Genomic DNA, 14,139 nt, shown 5'->3' with positions numbered 1-14,139 from the left:
GAAAAAGAGGTGCCAGAACTCATGATGATTGCCTCCCACGTTCTTTTTAGAATGGCAATAGCATCTACCTGAAAGGTGTCAGAACTGAGTTCTGGTGAATTCCAGGTGGCAAAAAGCCCTGGTGTTATGTCCTTTCCTTTGGATCAGGAGAACGCATGTTAACCACCTGAACTGACACTATCTCCTTTGACTGGGATATCTCAGCTAGCTGTACAATGCACACACTTTACTTATAATGTAGTACAAAGCAGTATTACTGAGTTCACCATGAGAGCAGGAATTTTGCTCCTCGAGAAGAAAACAACCCACAAGCTGACATGACCTGGGTTGCAGCATTTTCAGAAAAAGAAGTGTTAGTGTCTAGGGTACCAAAAGACACTGCTGTTCCAGCATTTTCAGTGTCAAGACACACCAAGTTGCAACCTCATTTCATCTCTTTTGGATTAGCTGTCCATATCAAGGATTCTTTTACTCTTTACTTGATGAAGAGCATCAGAGGTTTTATTGCATACTCCGGATATAATATAAAATAAGTTATAATTACCCCTTCATCCTGTGAAAGTGGGTTGTTGATCATCAAGTCTTGTTGTCCAGCTTTTCGAGGATTTGTAATATGCTGTGAATAGGAATTAAGACCTTTAGATTCTCTATTAGACCTGTGGAAAATATTGAGGCAGAAGGAAGGAAATATGTCTGGATTCAACTTACTATTTCTTTAATCTTGTTATACAGTGCTCTTAATTTTGTTGTTTTACTGATCCATTGACTTCTGTCAGAGGGGAGAACATTCAGAAACAGCTGCAGATCAATGAAACATTGGTTGGTTAGAAAGACAAGCGAGTTATATTGACGTAGTGACACTTTCTAAACAGAATCATATTTGTAATTTGGAACTTGGGTATTTCGTGGTAGGATATAGTAAACTGAAATAACCATGGTGTGCATGTTCAAAGGATTCACTGAAAGGCATCTACCAAAGACGTTAAGCCATCAAACAGGATCCTTTTTAATACTACTCACTTCTGCAGTATCTCTGGTATATTTAGCATCATATTGTGCTATCTCATGTGATATTGTAAATAAGCTGCTTCAGCAGGTTAATCATATACTCTGACAGACCATACCTGCTTCACTTGTCAGCTCCACAGACTCCTTGCCTGTTGGCAACTGACCTGAGCAGCCCCTCCTACTTTGCTTAACCCAATCCTATAGGAAGGTTGCTCAGGGTTCTTATAGTCTCGTCCCATAAAAAGAAAAGGATATACGGAACTATTTTAAAAGCAGGGATAACTGATAAATCCTGACTAAAGATCCTAAAGATTAGTTGCACTTTCAGTGAAAAAATACGACTTTGATAAAAAAAATTCACAATGAAGCCTGCCCAAGTGAAATATAATTGACATAAATCCTTCAATATGAACAGTAATTTAGTTGTAAGGTATTTCAAATCATTAATTGTTCTGTGAATTATAAAAACAGAAGAACATTGAGATGGAATGTTTCAAAATTCAGTTGACTCTTTACATCAGCAATCTTCAAGTGCATCAGGTAATACATTGGTATATTACAACTACAAGCTGTAAATAAATATTTTCTTCTTACCTTCCAACAAACACTACGGAACCTGCTGCTTCTCAGCTGCCCATTAATCCCCTTCAGCCGTATTGTTGCCAAGTAATTGTTGTTTACAAATAATTCTTCCCATTCTTTGCTACATGGAATGAACAGGGGGGAAAAGAACTTTTAAAAATTATTATTAAAGACTTAGCTGACTGTGAAGCAATATAACATGAAGTAATTTTGGGTAAACAAAAGGAAAGGAAGTTTTAAATGTATATATTTAGCAGTGTGCTATTTCTAAACGCATGGTTGTCTTTTTGGACACATTTCTTCCCTGGATTTAATGAATATGTAGATCACTATAATTATGCCAGCTACTGAAATTCATAATGTCTGTGGAGGCTATTCCATTTCCTCTAAAATGTTGGTACTGCAGTTCAGTGAATAAACAAGAAAAATGAATATTAATATAAGCACATTTGGGTTTCAACCATAGATAAAGCAGTACCTATTTGAAAGAATACCTAATTTCAAAATATGGTACAAGGAAGTATAGTGTTGACTATTATTTCTGCACATGACACATTTGCCTAAATGAAGCCTCTTTTCTACATAACGTCAAGCTGGGCAGTTAAGCATAATAGAAGATGACTTCCGTTAACTTTTAGTGCTGTTTACTATTGCAGTCTCTTCCACTTCTTTCTACATGATCAGTCTTAAAAATTTAACAGGTGCTAGCAAATTTTTAAAAAATAAATTTTAAAAAACCCCTCACTGTATAAACTGTTAAAGGCAAGCTTGAGTACCTTGCAGTACCTACGGCTGACTAGATAAACAACCTAAATATGCCTCCTAGGCACAAAGACACCAGGGGCCTAACACCTGTGCTTCATTAATGTACAAGTAAATCTACTCTACTGGGAAACAATTGGAAATTAATTGTCCCAAACCATTTAGTGAATTTGAATACAAGAATTAAACTATATTTTCTCTATTTTCCACTGAACTGAATCTCTAGAACAATACCACCCACCTGAGGATCTAAAGTGAAATAGCCCAAAGACTTCCTTGAGTCACTGAATTAACAAATATAATTTGAGTAAAACAAAAACAAAGACGAAGACAAACTAAAACTTGGTAACTCCGACCAAACATTGGTTACAGTTCTTGATTTGTGTGGAGCAAGACAAACCAAGAGCCTGGGTTCAAACACAATGCGAACTACAGCTTGGCTCAAAGTGGTGCCTCAGCAGCGGAAGGAGGCAGCTACTATCGCCTTTGCTCCTGACCTGCCCATTTGCTCATTCGTGCAAATGGTTTGCCTCTGTGTTCCACAAGACCCAGGTCACTGCTAGGATTCCAGACTGGGCAATGTTCTTGTTGGACAAAGTAATGTGCAACTCCTAGAAAAACCTTTGCAGGCTAAGCTTTGTTCTGATCAAGCAAATACAATAGAATAAAGAATCCAGACATATGTTTAAAAGAATTGGGGCATACATCAACATACTTTACAAAACTATTCTGATCTGATAAACGACATAAAAGAAGAAAATGCGGAAAGCAGAAACCACTGTTGCCAGCTATTTGTTCTGTGGAAGGAACAAAACACGCCTAATAAAAATGTGTGTTTTACCAAGTCTTCTATCTAGAAAAAATGTTTTTTGCACAGCATACTGTCTGAAACTTTTATGGGAAATTTAGCAGAAATGTAAGAGTTGCAGATTAGTAATGCCAGCCAGAGACGTTAAAGCCTGGCCTCAGAAACAGGAAGAGCTTCAGCATTAGGACTGCAGGTGCCAAGATCAACCAGATAAACACTGTTATCTATAATTACTTCATTTTTAGCTTAAATCACAGGTAATGAGGGAACTCAGTCTCGAAAAGGCAATTAAGAACTGTACACAGTCTTTCTGCTTTTTGTACAAAGAAAAATATTTTAGAAATTGTTCAAAGATTGATCCATTTTAATTCTCCTAGATTTTTTTAAAAAATAACATTCAAATAGTTACTAGTAGTACAAAGGCAAACCATTTACAAGAGTGTAGGACATATTTGTTACTGACATTGGTTAAAATAATGAACCACAAAGCCATACCACCATCTAGCAAAATTAAAAATTATCCAATATATCATTTAAGTATCCCTGGTATTTTTATTCATTATATAATTATATATTTATTATATAAAAAACCTTATATACAAATAGTCTATATGTGTACATTTAGCAACAAGAAACCAGTTATTCCTCATATACAAAAGCAATCTGACAAGTTAAAATAATCTCATGCTCTGTGAGAAGGCAGGTGAGGGGCCATAGAATCAAGAAGAACCACTCCATGGTAGAGATGGCGGCTGTCCGCTGGCAGAACGGTACATCTCCAGGACAGCAGTGAAAAGCTTCACTGATGCCGCTGTCCCACTAGCAATGTCCTGTGGGTGGTGGGGGTCAAAACAGGACATTCTGAAGGTGTGTCAGAGGAGACGACAGCTTTGCAGGATCCTAAGCCCCTTCACTCTCCCAAAAGGCTCAACAAGAGGCCTCAAAACCATGTCAGTTCTGGAGCTGGCATAATTTATTCCCACCCATTGCTGTCAATGGGGGGGGGCAGGGAGAGAAATGGAACACAGGAGGCCACTCACATCTCCTACCCTGACCACCATGAGTCACCAGGGATTTGAATAAGGCAGTTGCTTCCTACAGAATCTGTGCTCCCTGCTCCCCTGCAATAGATCACTCAGCTAGTCTCTCTGGCTCTCCAGTGCTTAGAAGTCTTGAATTTTTGGCAGAGGAATTTAATAAACAGCAAAGAGTAAAGTGGCTTTTAAATATCAATGTTCAGCATATGGTTGTCAAGGGTTGAGTGTGGAGGTGATGAAGCATCTATTTTTTTTCTTTTCTTAAATTGACATTTCTCATCTGATTGACAGAGATGGGCATTTCACTCCATTCAGATAATGGGTGCAAATATCCAGAACAGGGAAAGCCAACATGCCGCCCTTGAAATATTTTGGGCTACGACTCCCATCATACCTGGCCATTGGCCATGTGGCTGGGTCTCATGGGAGCTGTAGTCCAATATAAATCTGAAGACTACCATATTGTCAGCTTCCACCTTTCTATATCAATGGTAGCCAAAGAGCCAAACATGAATCAAACTGGAACTACTTTTGCCCCATTGTCACAAATGTAGGGCATGAGATCAGAATTGAATCTGATGGTGTGACCTAAACACACTAGGGAGCAAGCAATACTGAACACAATATAATCCACTTCTGAGTAAACATCCACAGGATTGCACTGTAAGACCCTAAAATTTATACGTTCATAAATCAACAAGATGCAGTCCCCAAACCATTTAATATACTGGATGCTAACCACAGACAATGGGTTGCCAACATTTTTGGACAAGTGAGGAACAATTTTGAATATTTAGGGTTTAACTGGAGTCAGTCACAGAATGGCTGCCATGGAAGCATCACATAACACAATATTAGAGAGAGAGATTGACCCCACACCCCTGGCCCGACAACCTCATGCTTACCATGAGAAGTCAGCAATGTCCTGCTAGCCCTGACTGTGACGATACAACTGTTAAGGCTCAATAACCAATTTTTCTCATTGCCAATCCTGTACAAACTTACCTGGGATTAAGTCTCATTAAACACAAAGGGACTTCCTTCTGAATAGGCATGTGCAGCATTAAGATAATGCTTTATTATTAATAAGTGCTTGGCTTTAAGTCCTGCATAGCATGAGACATACCTCAGCCTTTTAGTAAAGTTTTCACATTTGTATTTGCTATTGGAGGGAGGAGGGTTAACATCCACACAACTTGTTTAGCTGTATTTGTGCAGAAATAACTTCTAGGGACTGCCTGATCTCAGATGAACCCACCACAGGAAATATGGATCCTGGTTACTAGGAAAAAAGGAAGAACGAACTACAGAAATACAAAGGACTTATTTGAAAGGAATAAGCTGAAGCAGGAGAAGTTCACAAAATGAAAAATGAAAAATGAAAGCTGCAGGTATTTAGGACCTGAGGGATTCCTACTGCCTGCTGTCTAAACCACTCATTTATGGATCATAGCTCGGGCTTCAGCTTTGCTCTGAAGTCAGGTACTTGAAGACCAGGACTCAGGCTGCTTTCACATCTGCGTGTTAATGTGCATGTGGGTTGCACAGATCTGATTTTCCATGTGCCCTTTTGTGCACATTAGTTCACACATGGGAACTTTCAACTGAATTCTGTTTCAATGTTTCTCATCTACACTAGTGGGCTGCACTTGATGAGATGTAACGGCACTGTGTGTTGCACCCCAAACCCCTCTCCCCTCAAGGACTACTTCCCAACTCTCCCTAAATTCCAGATTTTTGAGATCCATTGTGGGCATATGCACATATATTTGTTTACCTGTGCATGTGGCATTTTTATTTTCAAGATACAAATGTTCTGATGTTTCAGATTTGCGCAGAAAGCGAGTTTAAAAAGTGCACGAACGTGTGTGTTGTGGCCAGACCTACTAAGGAACGTCTCACCAACAGAAGGTGGGGTTGATAGATGGCACTCAGATAAACACCACCACACATGTAAAGCAAAAGAAATGGGTGAAATAGACAAATTGTTTGAATAGTGTCATGTGATGCAATAGTTGCAAACACTATTCTCTGATAAAAAGAAAAATAACTTTAAAATCTATTAGTTACTGAAAGATTCTGGCACCTTTGTCTGCTACAGGATACTTGAAACTAGAATTCTAGTATTTGCAATCATCTGCAGACTCCCGAACTACTAAACTTGGCCAACAACTTGCTTGTGGTTCTGCAGCAGATGTTCTTGCTTTTAGGTCACTAAAAACCTTATGGACTAGTTTCACTCTCCAAGGAGGAAGTGCCAGCATGATTAAGATCTGAAAAAGCACAACTCAACACCACCAGAAGCATGGTGCCATTTATCTGTCAATTTCAGTCACACTGGCACAAAGATGATTTGAGCTTGGAGTTTAAATGAATCCTGATAGCATTATTGCAGTGCATTACTTAGGCCCACTGTGCTTAAGAACTTTTAATAAATATTTTAATTCACACTCACTTTAGTAATGAACAATGGCCATCTGTGTGTGTGAGATGGTACTTGTTAAACTTTAAAAACCCACGACAAAGACATTAACATAAAGCACATAAGATATTAAAGGAATGGTGGGATTTATCAGAATAAATGGAGCTGTTTTGAAATTATAGCTACAGAAGCAAAATGACTCCAAAACACCAATTATTATTTTTCTATTTACTATTTTTAATACTATTTTTTGCTTCTTGGAAAAACTTCCATGAATGCTTCCACTAAAATGGTTTGTAGAATTAAGAGATGAAGAGGCAACTGCTCCAGTTTTCTGGTTCTTTCCCTCTGTTGACAATATTAAAGGTCAAAGGCAAGAAGCAGCCCTTTAACTCTCTCCATGCAGAGGTGATGCGTGTAGGAACTGGTTCCTGCCATCTCTGCTTGTCCTAGAAGTAGAAGATTCTTAAACACCAAGGTAATCTATGGCAGTGATGGCTCCCTGCATGTCCTGGTCATAGAAACCAAGTCTCTCCTGGATCTATTCCGTACTCGGGTTCTAAGCAAGGGAGCAACAATTATGTGATTGACCACAATAGCAGAGAGTTAACAGCAACACATATGGTGGAACAAGGTGGGCTGCTCATACTGTCTTCTGTCTCTGACCTTTGTTTCATCCACTAATATCCCATTAAGGCAGGAGACAGAGTCAATCATACTGCAGACATGAATGGCTGTATTTCCAGGTCTGCCATTTCTCACATGTCTGTGACTGAAGTTACTAGAACCCACTAGAATTATAAGAAGGCATTATAAGAGAAGTCCTCTTGTTTGAATGGGGTAAGTAACAGGAAGCAGAGATCAGGAATAAATGGACAGTTCTTTTCCAATGGAGGAATGTAGAAAGTGCTGATGATACTAAGTTGTTCAGGGTCATTAAAACAGAAATGGATAGTGAAGAGCTCCAAAAGGACCTCTTCAAACTCAGTGAATGGGTGGGGAAAAGGCAAATGTGATTCAGTGCAAACTAACGTAAAGTGATGACTGTCAGAGCAAAAAAATCCTAATTTCACATATACGCTTATGAGGTCTAAACTGGCAGTGACTGACCAGGAACGAGACCTTGGGGTTGCAGTGAAGATGTTGACTGAGTGTGCAGCAGGTGTGGAAAACGCAAATTCCATGCTGGGGTCATTAGGAAATGAATTGAAAATAAAACTTCCAATATTATAACATCGTTAATATAAATCTGTGGTGTGGCCACATTTGGAATACTGTGTACAGTTCTGGCTGCCTCACCTCAGAAAGGATATTGTAGAGTTGGAAAAGGTTCAGAAAAGGGCAGCCAAAATGATCAAGCAGGAACTTCCCCATGAGGAAAGGTTGAAGCACTGGGGGCTTTTTGGTTTTGATAAGAGACCAGTAGAAGGTGACACGATAGAAATATATAAAATTATGCATGGTGTGGAGAAAATGGTTCAAGAAAAGGTTTTCATCCTCTTTCACAACACTAGAGCTTTCGGACATCCAATGAAGCTGAATTTTGGAGGACAGGCAAAATAAAGTACTTCTCCACATAGCACATAGTTAAACTATGGCATTCACTCCCACAGGAGGCAGGGATGGCTACCAACTTGGAAGGCTTTAAAAGAGGATAACAGAAATTCAAGCAAGTCAAGGCTACCAGTAGCCGTTAGCCATAATGGCTAGGTTCTGCCTCCTCAGTCAGGGGCAGTATGCTTCTGAATACCAGCTGCTAGAAACCGCACAAGGACCGAATGCTCTTGTGCTTGCGTCCTGCTTGCAGGCTTCCCATAGGCACCTGGTTAGCCGCTGTGAGAACAGGATACTGGACTACATGGGTCACTGGCCTGATCCAGTAGTCTCTTCTTATGTTCTTAACCCTTTCCAAAGGCTGTTTTTTTGTCAGAGCTCTTCTTTGTGCTAACATTATTATCTAATTTTATTGCAATATGCTGAACAGGTGTTTCATAAAACAGAATCATTCTCTGATGCACCTGGAGATAATTCGGAATTGTAGACTAAATCTGTCCATTTAATTGGGAGGGAAATACAGCAATAATTTAATAAATATGGACAAGGGAGAGACAGAAAGAGTAATTCCTCCAGCAAACATGCCAAAACTCAAGCACTTCTCTCTTCAGCTTGAAATTTATGTTTATACTGTGACATGGATGATGTAGCATACAGTCCTCTTCCTAATTATACAACCAGCATAGATCTCTCTCCTCCACTCTGTGGACCACAGGTTTTAAGAAGCAAGCAAAAGTGGAAAGCTGTGGTCCACAAAGTGAAGGGGAGAGACCTATGCTGGCAATAATCCCTGCCTAGGCCAATGTGGGTGGTTGTGACAATGTACAACAAGCAGAGCAAAAATCTCCATGGGAACTTGCTGTAAAGAAGTGACAAACCTAGATCTACAGAGAAACCTGATGACCCCTTAGTCACCCAGCATAAAAGGTTATGTGGAACAGGGAAACATAAAACAGGTAGAAAGGAGAAACATTTATTGGCTTTGCCCTTGCCTAAGCTGTAGCACTCTGAAACAAACAGCACCCTAAAATGGAAGGGTTCTACTACTCCTGCCTCCTAAAAATGAACATGGCTGTGATCATTGCACCAGGAGCAGGGATGAAGGGAAAGCCAAAAGGAGCCATATACAATTTTTTTTATGGCTCATTTCCCTTCAAAATAAAGACCACAATATTTCCAGGAACACTTCCACTTTTAAGAAAATAGAGGAAAACACCATATTGCTTTCAGTCTGGTTTGCAAACCAAGTGGATCTACTCAGCAAGGATATACATAATTATGAATACAGTTCCATTCACATGTGCTAGCATTCAGTTGCATAAGTGATCCTTGACTGAAAAACACTGAGACCCATTGTTGAGACACTCAAGAAGAAGGTCCTCTCTTACATTTTTCTTGTCCCTTGCTGGCATGAAACTCTTGTAAGACAAACCATGATGTTGAAGTGTGAATGAGCAAGCAGAAAGAAAAGAAAAGCAGCTAAGCCATAGTTTGGCTGAGTGTTGCATTCAAACTCAGGCTTATGGTTTGTCTCACTCAAACTGTAGCTGGGGCTTGTTCTTGGCTCAACACTTGTGGCTTGCTTGGAGCAAGGACAAACCAAAAATCTGAGTTTAGATGTAGTACGAAGGCAAGCTATTCTAAATTCTAGGTAGCATGGTAGCAATAAGACTAGGTGAGGAGCCATGATTTTTCCTCTGACTGCCTGTGTACTTGCTGGTTCACACTTAGCCATAGAGTTACATGTGAACTGGTTATGAGCTGGACTTGGAAAATAATGCTTAAGAGGTATCAGAAAGAACTTCTAAAAATCATCCTTACAGTTCTAGAACATGAGTGAAACAATCAACCCCCAACTAGAAGCAAGTAGAAAGCCTGCTGCACCATTCAGTCACCAATTTCTGCCTTGACCTACCCCTGTCACCTTATATACACATTGCTTATTTGCCTGATCCTAGAAAGACCACCTTAAGAAGATCCATATTAGCTTGAGCATACTCTATTATAAGTCTTTCTTAGAGTTCTGCAAAGCACTATTAACTTGGATGATACGGGCACAATTTAAATGAGCAACATTAAGCTAGTAAACTATTTTCAAGGAAATAGGAAGAAAAATAATTTGGAAACAAAATTATATTAAGTAAAGCATGAGGTGTAAATATTTAGTAGACTATTATGCAAAATAATGCATCAAAAACATTACTCAGTAAAACAAGGGGTATTAATGTTAATACTTATACGTGTTACATGTGAAATATAATCAATAGTAGTTAGAAAATCCTTAAAGAAAGTTAAGTTATTTTGTCCTCAAAATTAGATTTTACAAGGTAAAAAACGAAAGCCTATTGCCCCTCTCCCCAATTAGTTATTCATTAGTATATATTTTGGGGGAAAGCTGTTAAATAAAAGAAGTTAAAAATGCTCACCTTCAATTTTATTTCATAGGTCACTGTTATATCATCTAATAAGATAATTAAAAACATGCAAGCAGCTGGTACTGCGGCTAAACAGATTAATGTAATAGTCTGTAGTCATATGTGCTGGCAAGAGGTTCAACTCTTTGGCGAGAAGAAGGTCAGCTGCCCTTGGGAAGGAGAGAAAGACAGTATTTCTACTTTCTAGTGGCACTGTATTGCCAACATTAAGGATGGAGCCCACGGTTTGCTGACTAAGAGAATTACCATTCTCAGGAGGTATCAAGGGCAAAAATTGTCATTAAAAGGGATAGTTCATTTCCTCAAATTATTAACTGTGCTTTGTATTTAGAGGTTGAAGCAATCACACACCCATAGCAAATGTAACACTTTCAATTGCAAGTATTAGCAATCCGCCTCTTCCACCAGCAGTTTGCCAACTCTCAATATATTCCTGAGAGGGTCTTCTTCAGGTCCCCCTGCCTTCAGAGGGTACTGTCTGTGCATGAAGACCCACAAGATGGATTTTTCAGTGTTGGCTTCCAACAAGAACTTGGTTGACTTGACAGAGTTTGATGTATTTCTACTCATTGGCAAAGACCTTTTTTATTTCCCCTGGCCATTTAGCTGTTATGTGTGGTTTTCTTTTTCTTTTCTTTTCTTTTTTAATACAGGTGTTCCTGCTTTGCTTTTGTTTTGTTAAAAACCCTGTACAGGGTTGCAAGTTCATAAGTTCCACTGAAATCAATGAGATTTACATATACATAAATGACTGTAGCTATTGCTTCTTCCTAGTTTGACTTTATTATATATCAATTTGAAAAGAAACATTTTCAATATATTTTCCATCATTGCTGTGGTGACACTGTTATGGATTACTGGTCAATTCCTTTTTTCTAAACCATTACATTTCCCCACAACTATATTTTAGTTTAACATTCACACATTTTTGCTCATGAAGTTCTTGTCTGTTCTTTGCAATGTAATTTAGAACTTAGAGCCAAACAATTTGCAGCTAGCCTCATTATATGTTTGGAGCTACTTCTTACTGAGAATAAAATATTCATTTCACACCTTAAATACTGTAATGCTACTTAATAGCAGTGTCGGGTCTGCCAATTATTAAAAGCCAAGGCTTTCTTCTTCTTCTTTAATATACCATATGACCTAGCTCTATCATTTTTGCTTTCTAATTGTACCAATAAATTAATACTGTGCTGCAATAATGGCCGGCTCTGATTTATGATAAAAATGGTTTAGTATTATTTTAGCCAAGTCGTTCTTTATCACTTACTTTCAAAGCACAATTATTATTCAGTGATCTTGTAACCAAGAAGCCTTGGGGCTATGGCACCTGACTATGTGGCAATCAGCAGAATTTAGACGGGGGGGGGGGCGCTAAGTCTCTATTTTCTGATTATCCAGAAAGTTGGACCCAATTTGACATTAATTATACATATCAAGTGCTATGAGACCTACTGTTAAACCAACAAAATTCAATGTGTGCTGTTGTATCCTGTCACTCATCTGTCTATCAAATAACTTCTACATCTCTATTTAAGAGTTCTACGGTCACTTATATTTTGGAGTCTCTACTTCTTGACAAAAGGGTAATCTATGCTTGAAGATAGCAAGACCCTAACTCTTGTTTTCTCCTTTGGAAGCTAATACAGAAAATATTTTTAAAATAATAATCAGAGAAGTCAGGGAAGCTATTCAGTTTGTGAATTCCTGTTCTCACAGAAACATTGTTCTTGTAAAAGACAAAACTTTTCTCAGAGGTCAACTAACATATGCTACAAATCTGTTGGATGTGCAACAGATGCTCAGTGTTCATGGATTCTTCTAGTGTTTCTGTCCAGATACTTCAAAACACTTATTCAATATTGCATTCATCACTAAAATGTTATGAAGGCTGCATAACCAGGCAACACCCTTTGATGTTACTCATACCAAGACCCCAATCTCAAGTGTTACATGGCACCTTCAAGTAAAACCAGGGCTTATGATACTCCAGCAGAAGGCCTTCAGCCATTGCAAAAAATTGTAATTCTTTCTGAAAACACCAAACTTCAGCATGGTCAAAAGTCAATGAGTAACCCATGGCTTTATTGGATTGCAGTTCAGGTTCATATGATAGTCAGAGCTGGCATCAGGACCTGTCATGCTCCTGATCCAGCACTGCTTTAATTGTGGGAAATTAAATTACTTCCTAGACCAGGCATGGCCAAATATGGCTCAGATGTTACCATCCCTACAACACCCATCATCCCTAGCTAACAGGACCAGTGGTCAGGGATGATGGGAATTGTAGTCCCAAAACATCTGAAGGGCCAAGTTTGGTCATACCTATCCTAGACTCTGCAACCCAGCGGTATTTGGAGTGGTGATACTGTAGCCAGGAAAGCCTGCATGTGTCATTGACAGGATAGGGGACCTGTTAGAGGACACTATACTCTCAAACATGGAGCCAGCCATGATCACAGGTCTAAAAATTATTTGTATTGAGTTAATATGGAGTTTTAAAAAGTCTAAGTAAACTAAGTAGCTCTAGGCAGACAAGTACAAATAAAAGCTAATCCTGATTTCTGTGAATAGCCATGAAAGAAGAACAATTTGCCAGGAAATGCTGATAATTCCAGAGTGAGGATTCTAGGAAAGACAAAAAGACTTTAACCCAAAAATGGTGTGGGGGGGAGAGAGAGAGAGAGAGAGAGAGAGAGAGAGAGAGAGAGAGAGAGCGCTTCCTTCAAATGAAAATACCACACACCATGAAATCTGTTCCAATCACTGGTGTGACTTCAGCATACAGTATTTCCTGAAATGTTCTCCAGTCTCTGGAGTCGCACCAGAGACTGGCACAGGGCTTTTCGCAAAAGTAAGTTAAAGGAAGAAATTCAAATTAAATGCTGACAAAAATGATTTCATATGTTGTTGAACTGGAATTTTATTTCTCAGAAGCCAGAAAGCATGAGAAACTCTCACCTATATGAAAGAAATGTTCCATCAGAATCCGAAGTATGATGCAGTCTTCCATTCTCATTTGACATATCTAGGAAGATAAAGGGAGGTTTTTAGCAGGTTAAAGGAGAGTGGCATGGATGTACAGAAGTACCAGTTCTTTGCACAGTAAGATTGGACCACTGGGAGTTGAATCAACCCTGATGCAAACTGTCTCTCAAAATGTATGGATTCATTAATGTGAAGGGAAAAAATACAGAGGAGATGCACTGGTTGAGCCCCAACTATGAAGGGTCTATCAGCTGGTTTACACATGCATGGACATCACTTAACGACTAGGCAAGAAGTGATAATCAAAGAAACAAAATTTTGACACAAATTCAGCTATAAGACACCAAGACGTGTGTGTGTGAACCATTCATAAATTTCTTAGGCATCCAAGGAAAGGCATGATTTAGTGCAATTTACGTAAAATCAAGATATAAAATTAGACCCCAAAGTGTGGTTGTGGTGCCATGCAGTAGAATCCCATATCGACATGATATCTATCATACCACTTTAAACAGCTATGGCTTCCCGTGAAGAATTCTG

At 38.9% G+C, this 14,139-nt stretch overlaps 1 protein-coding gene across 9 annotated transcripts in view; it reads right to left on the bottom strand.

Moving 5' to 3' along the window:
• The window catches only part of TBC1D5 (TBC1 domain family member 5), a 264,700-nt gene that overhangs the window by 112,938 nt on the left and 137,623 nt on the right, over positions 1–14,139 (bottom strand). For all 9 annotated transcript variants that reach the window (XM_081883202.1, XM_081883203.1, XM_081883200.1 and 6 more), the window contains 4 exons: positions 13,573–13,639; positions 1,603–1,711; positions 709–798; positions 545–616 (listed from right to left, as the gene is read on the bottom strand). In XM_081883202.1, coding sequence (XP_081739328.1) covers positions 545–616; positions 709–798; positions 1,603–1,711; positions 13,573–13,639 — 338 coding nt within the window. The remainder of the gene's footprint in view (positions 1–544; positions 617–708; positions 799–1,602; positions 1,712–13,572; positions 13,640–14,139) is intronic.

Source organism: Podarcis melisellensis (assembly GCF_964234715.1).
Source record: "Podarcis melisellensis genome assembly, chromosome: 12".
Lineage (NCBI taxonomy): Eukaryota > Metazoa > Chordata > Lepidosauria > Squamata > Lacertidae > Podarcis > Podarcis melisellensis.
Note: the sequence above shows the minus strand (reverse complement) of the source record. Positions and strands in the feature narration are given on the sequence as shown.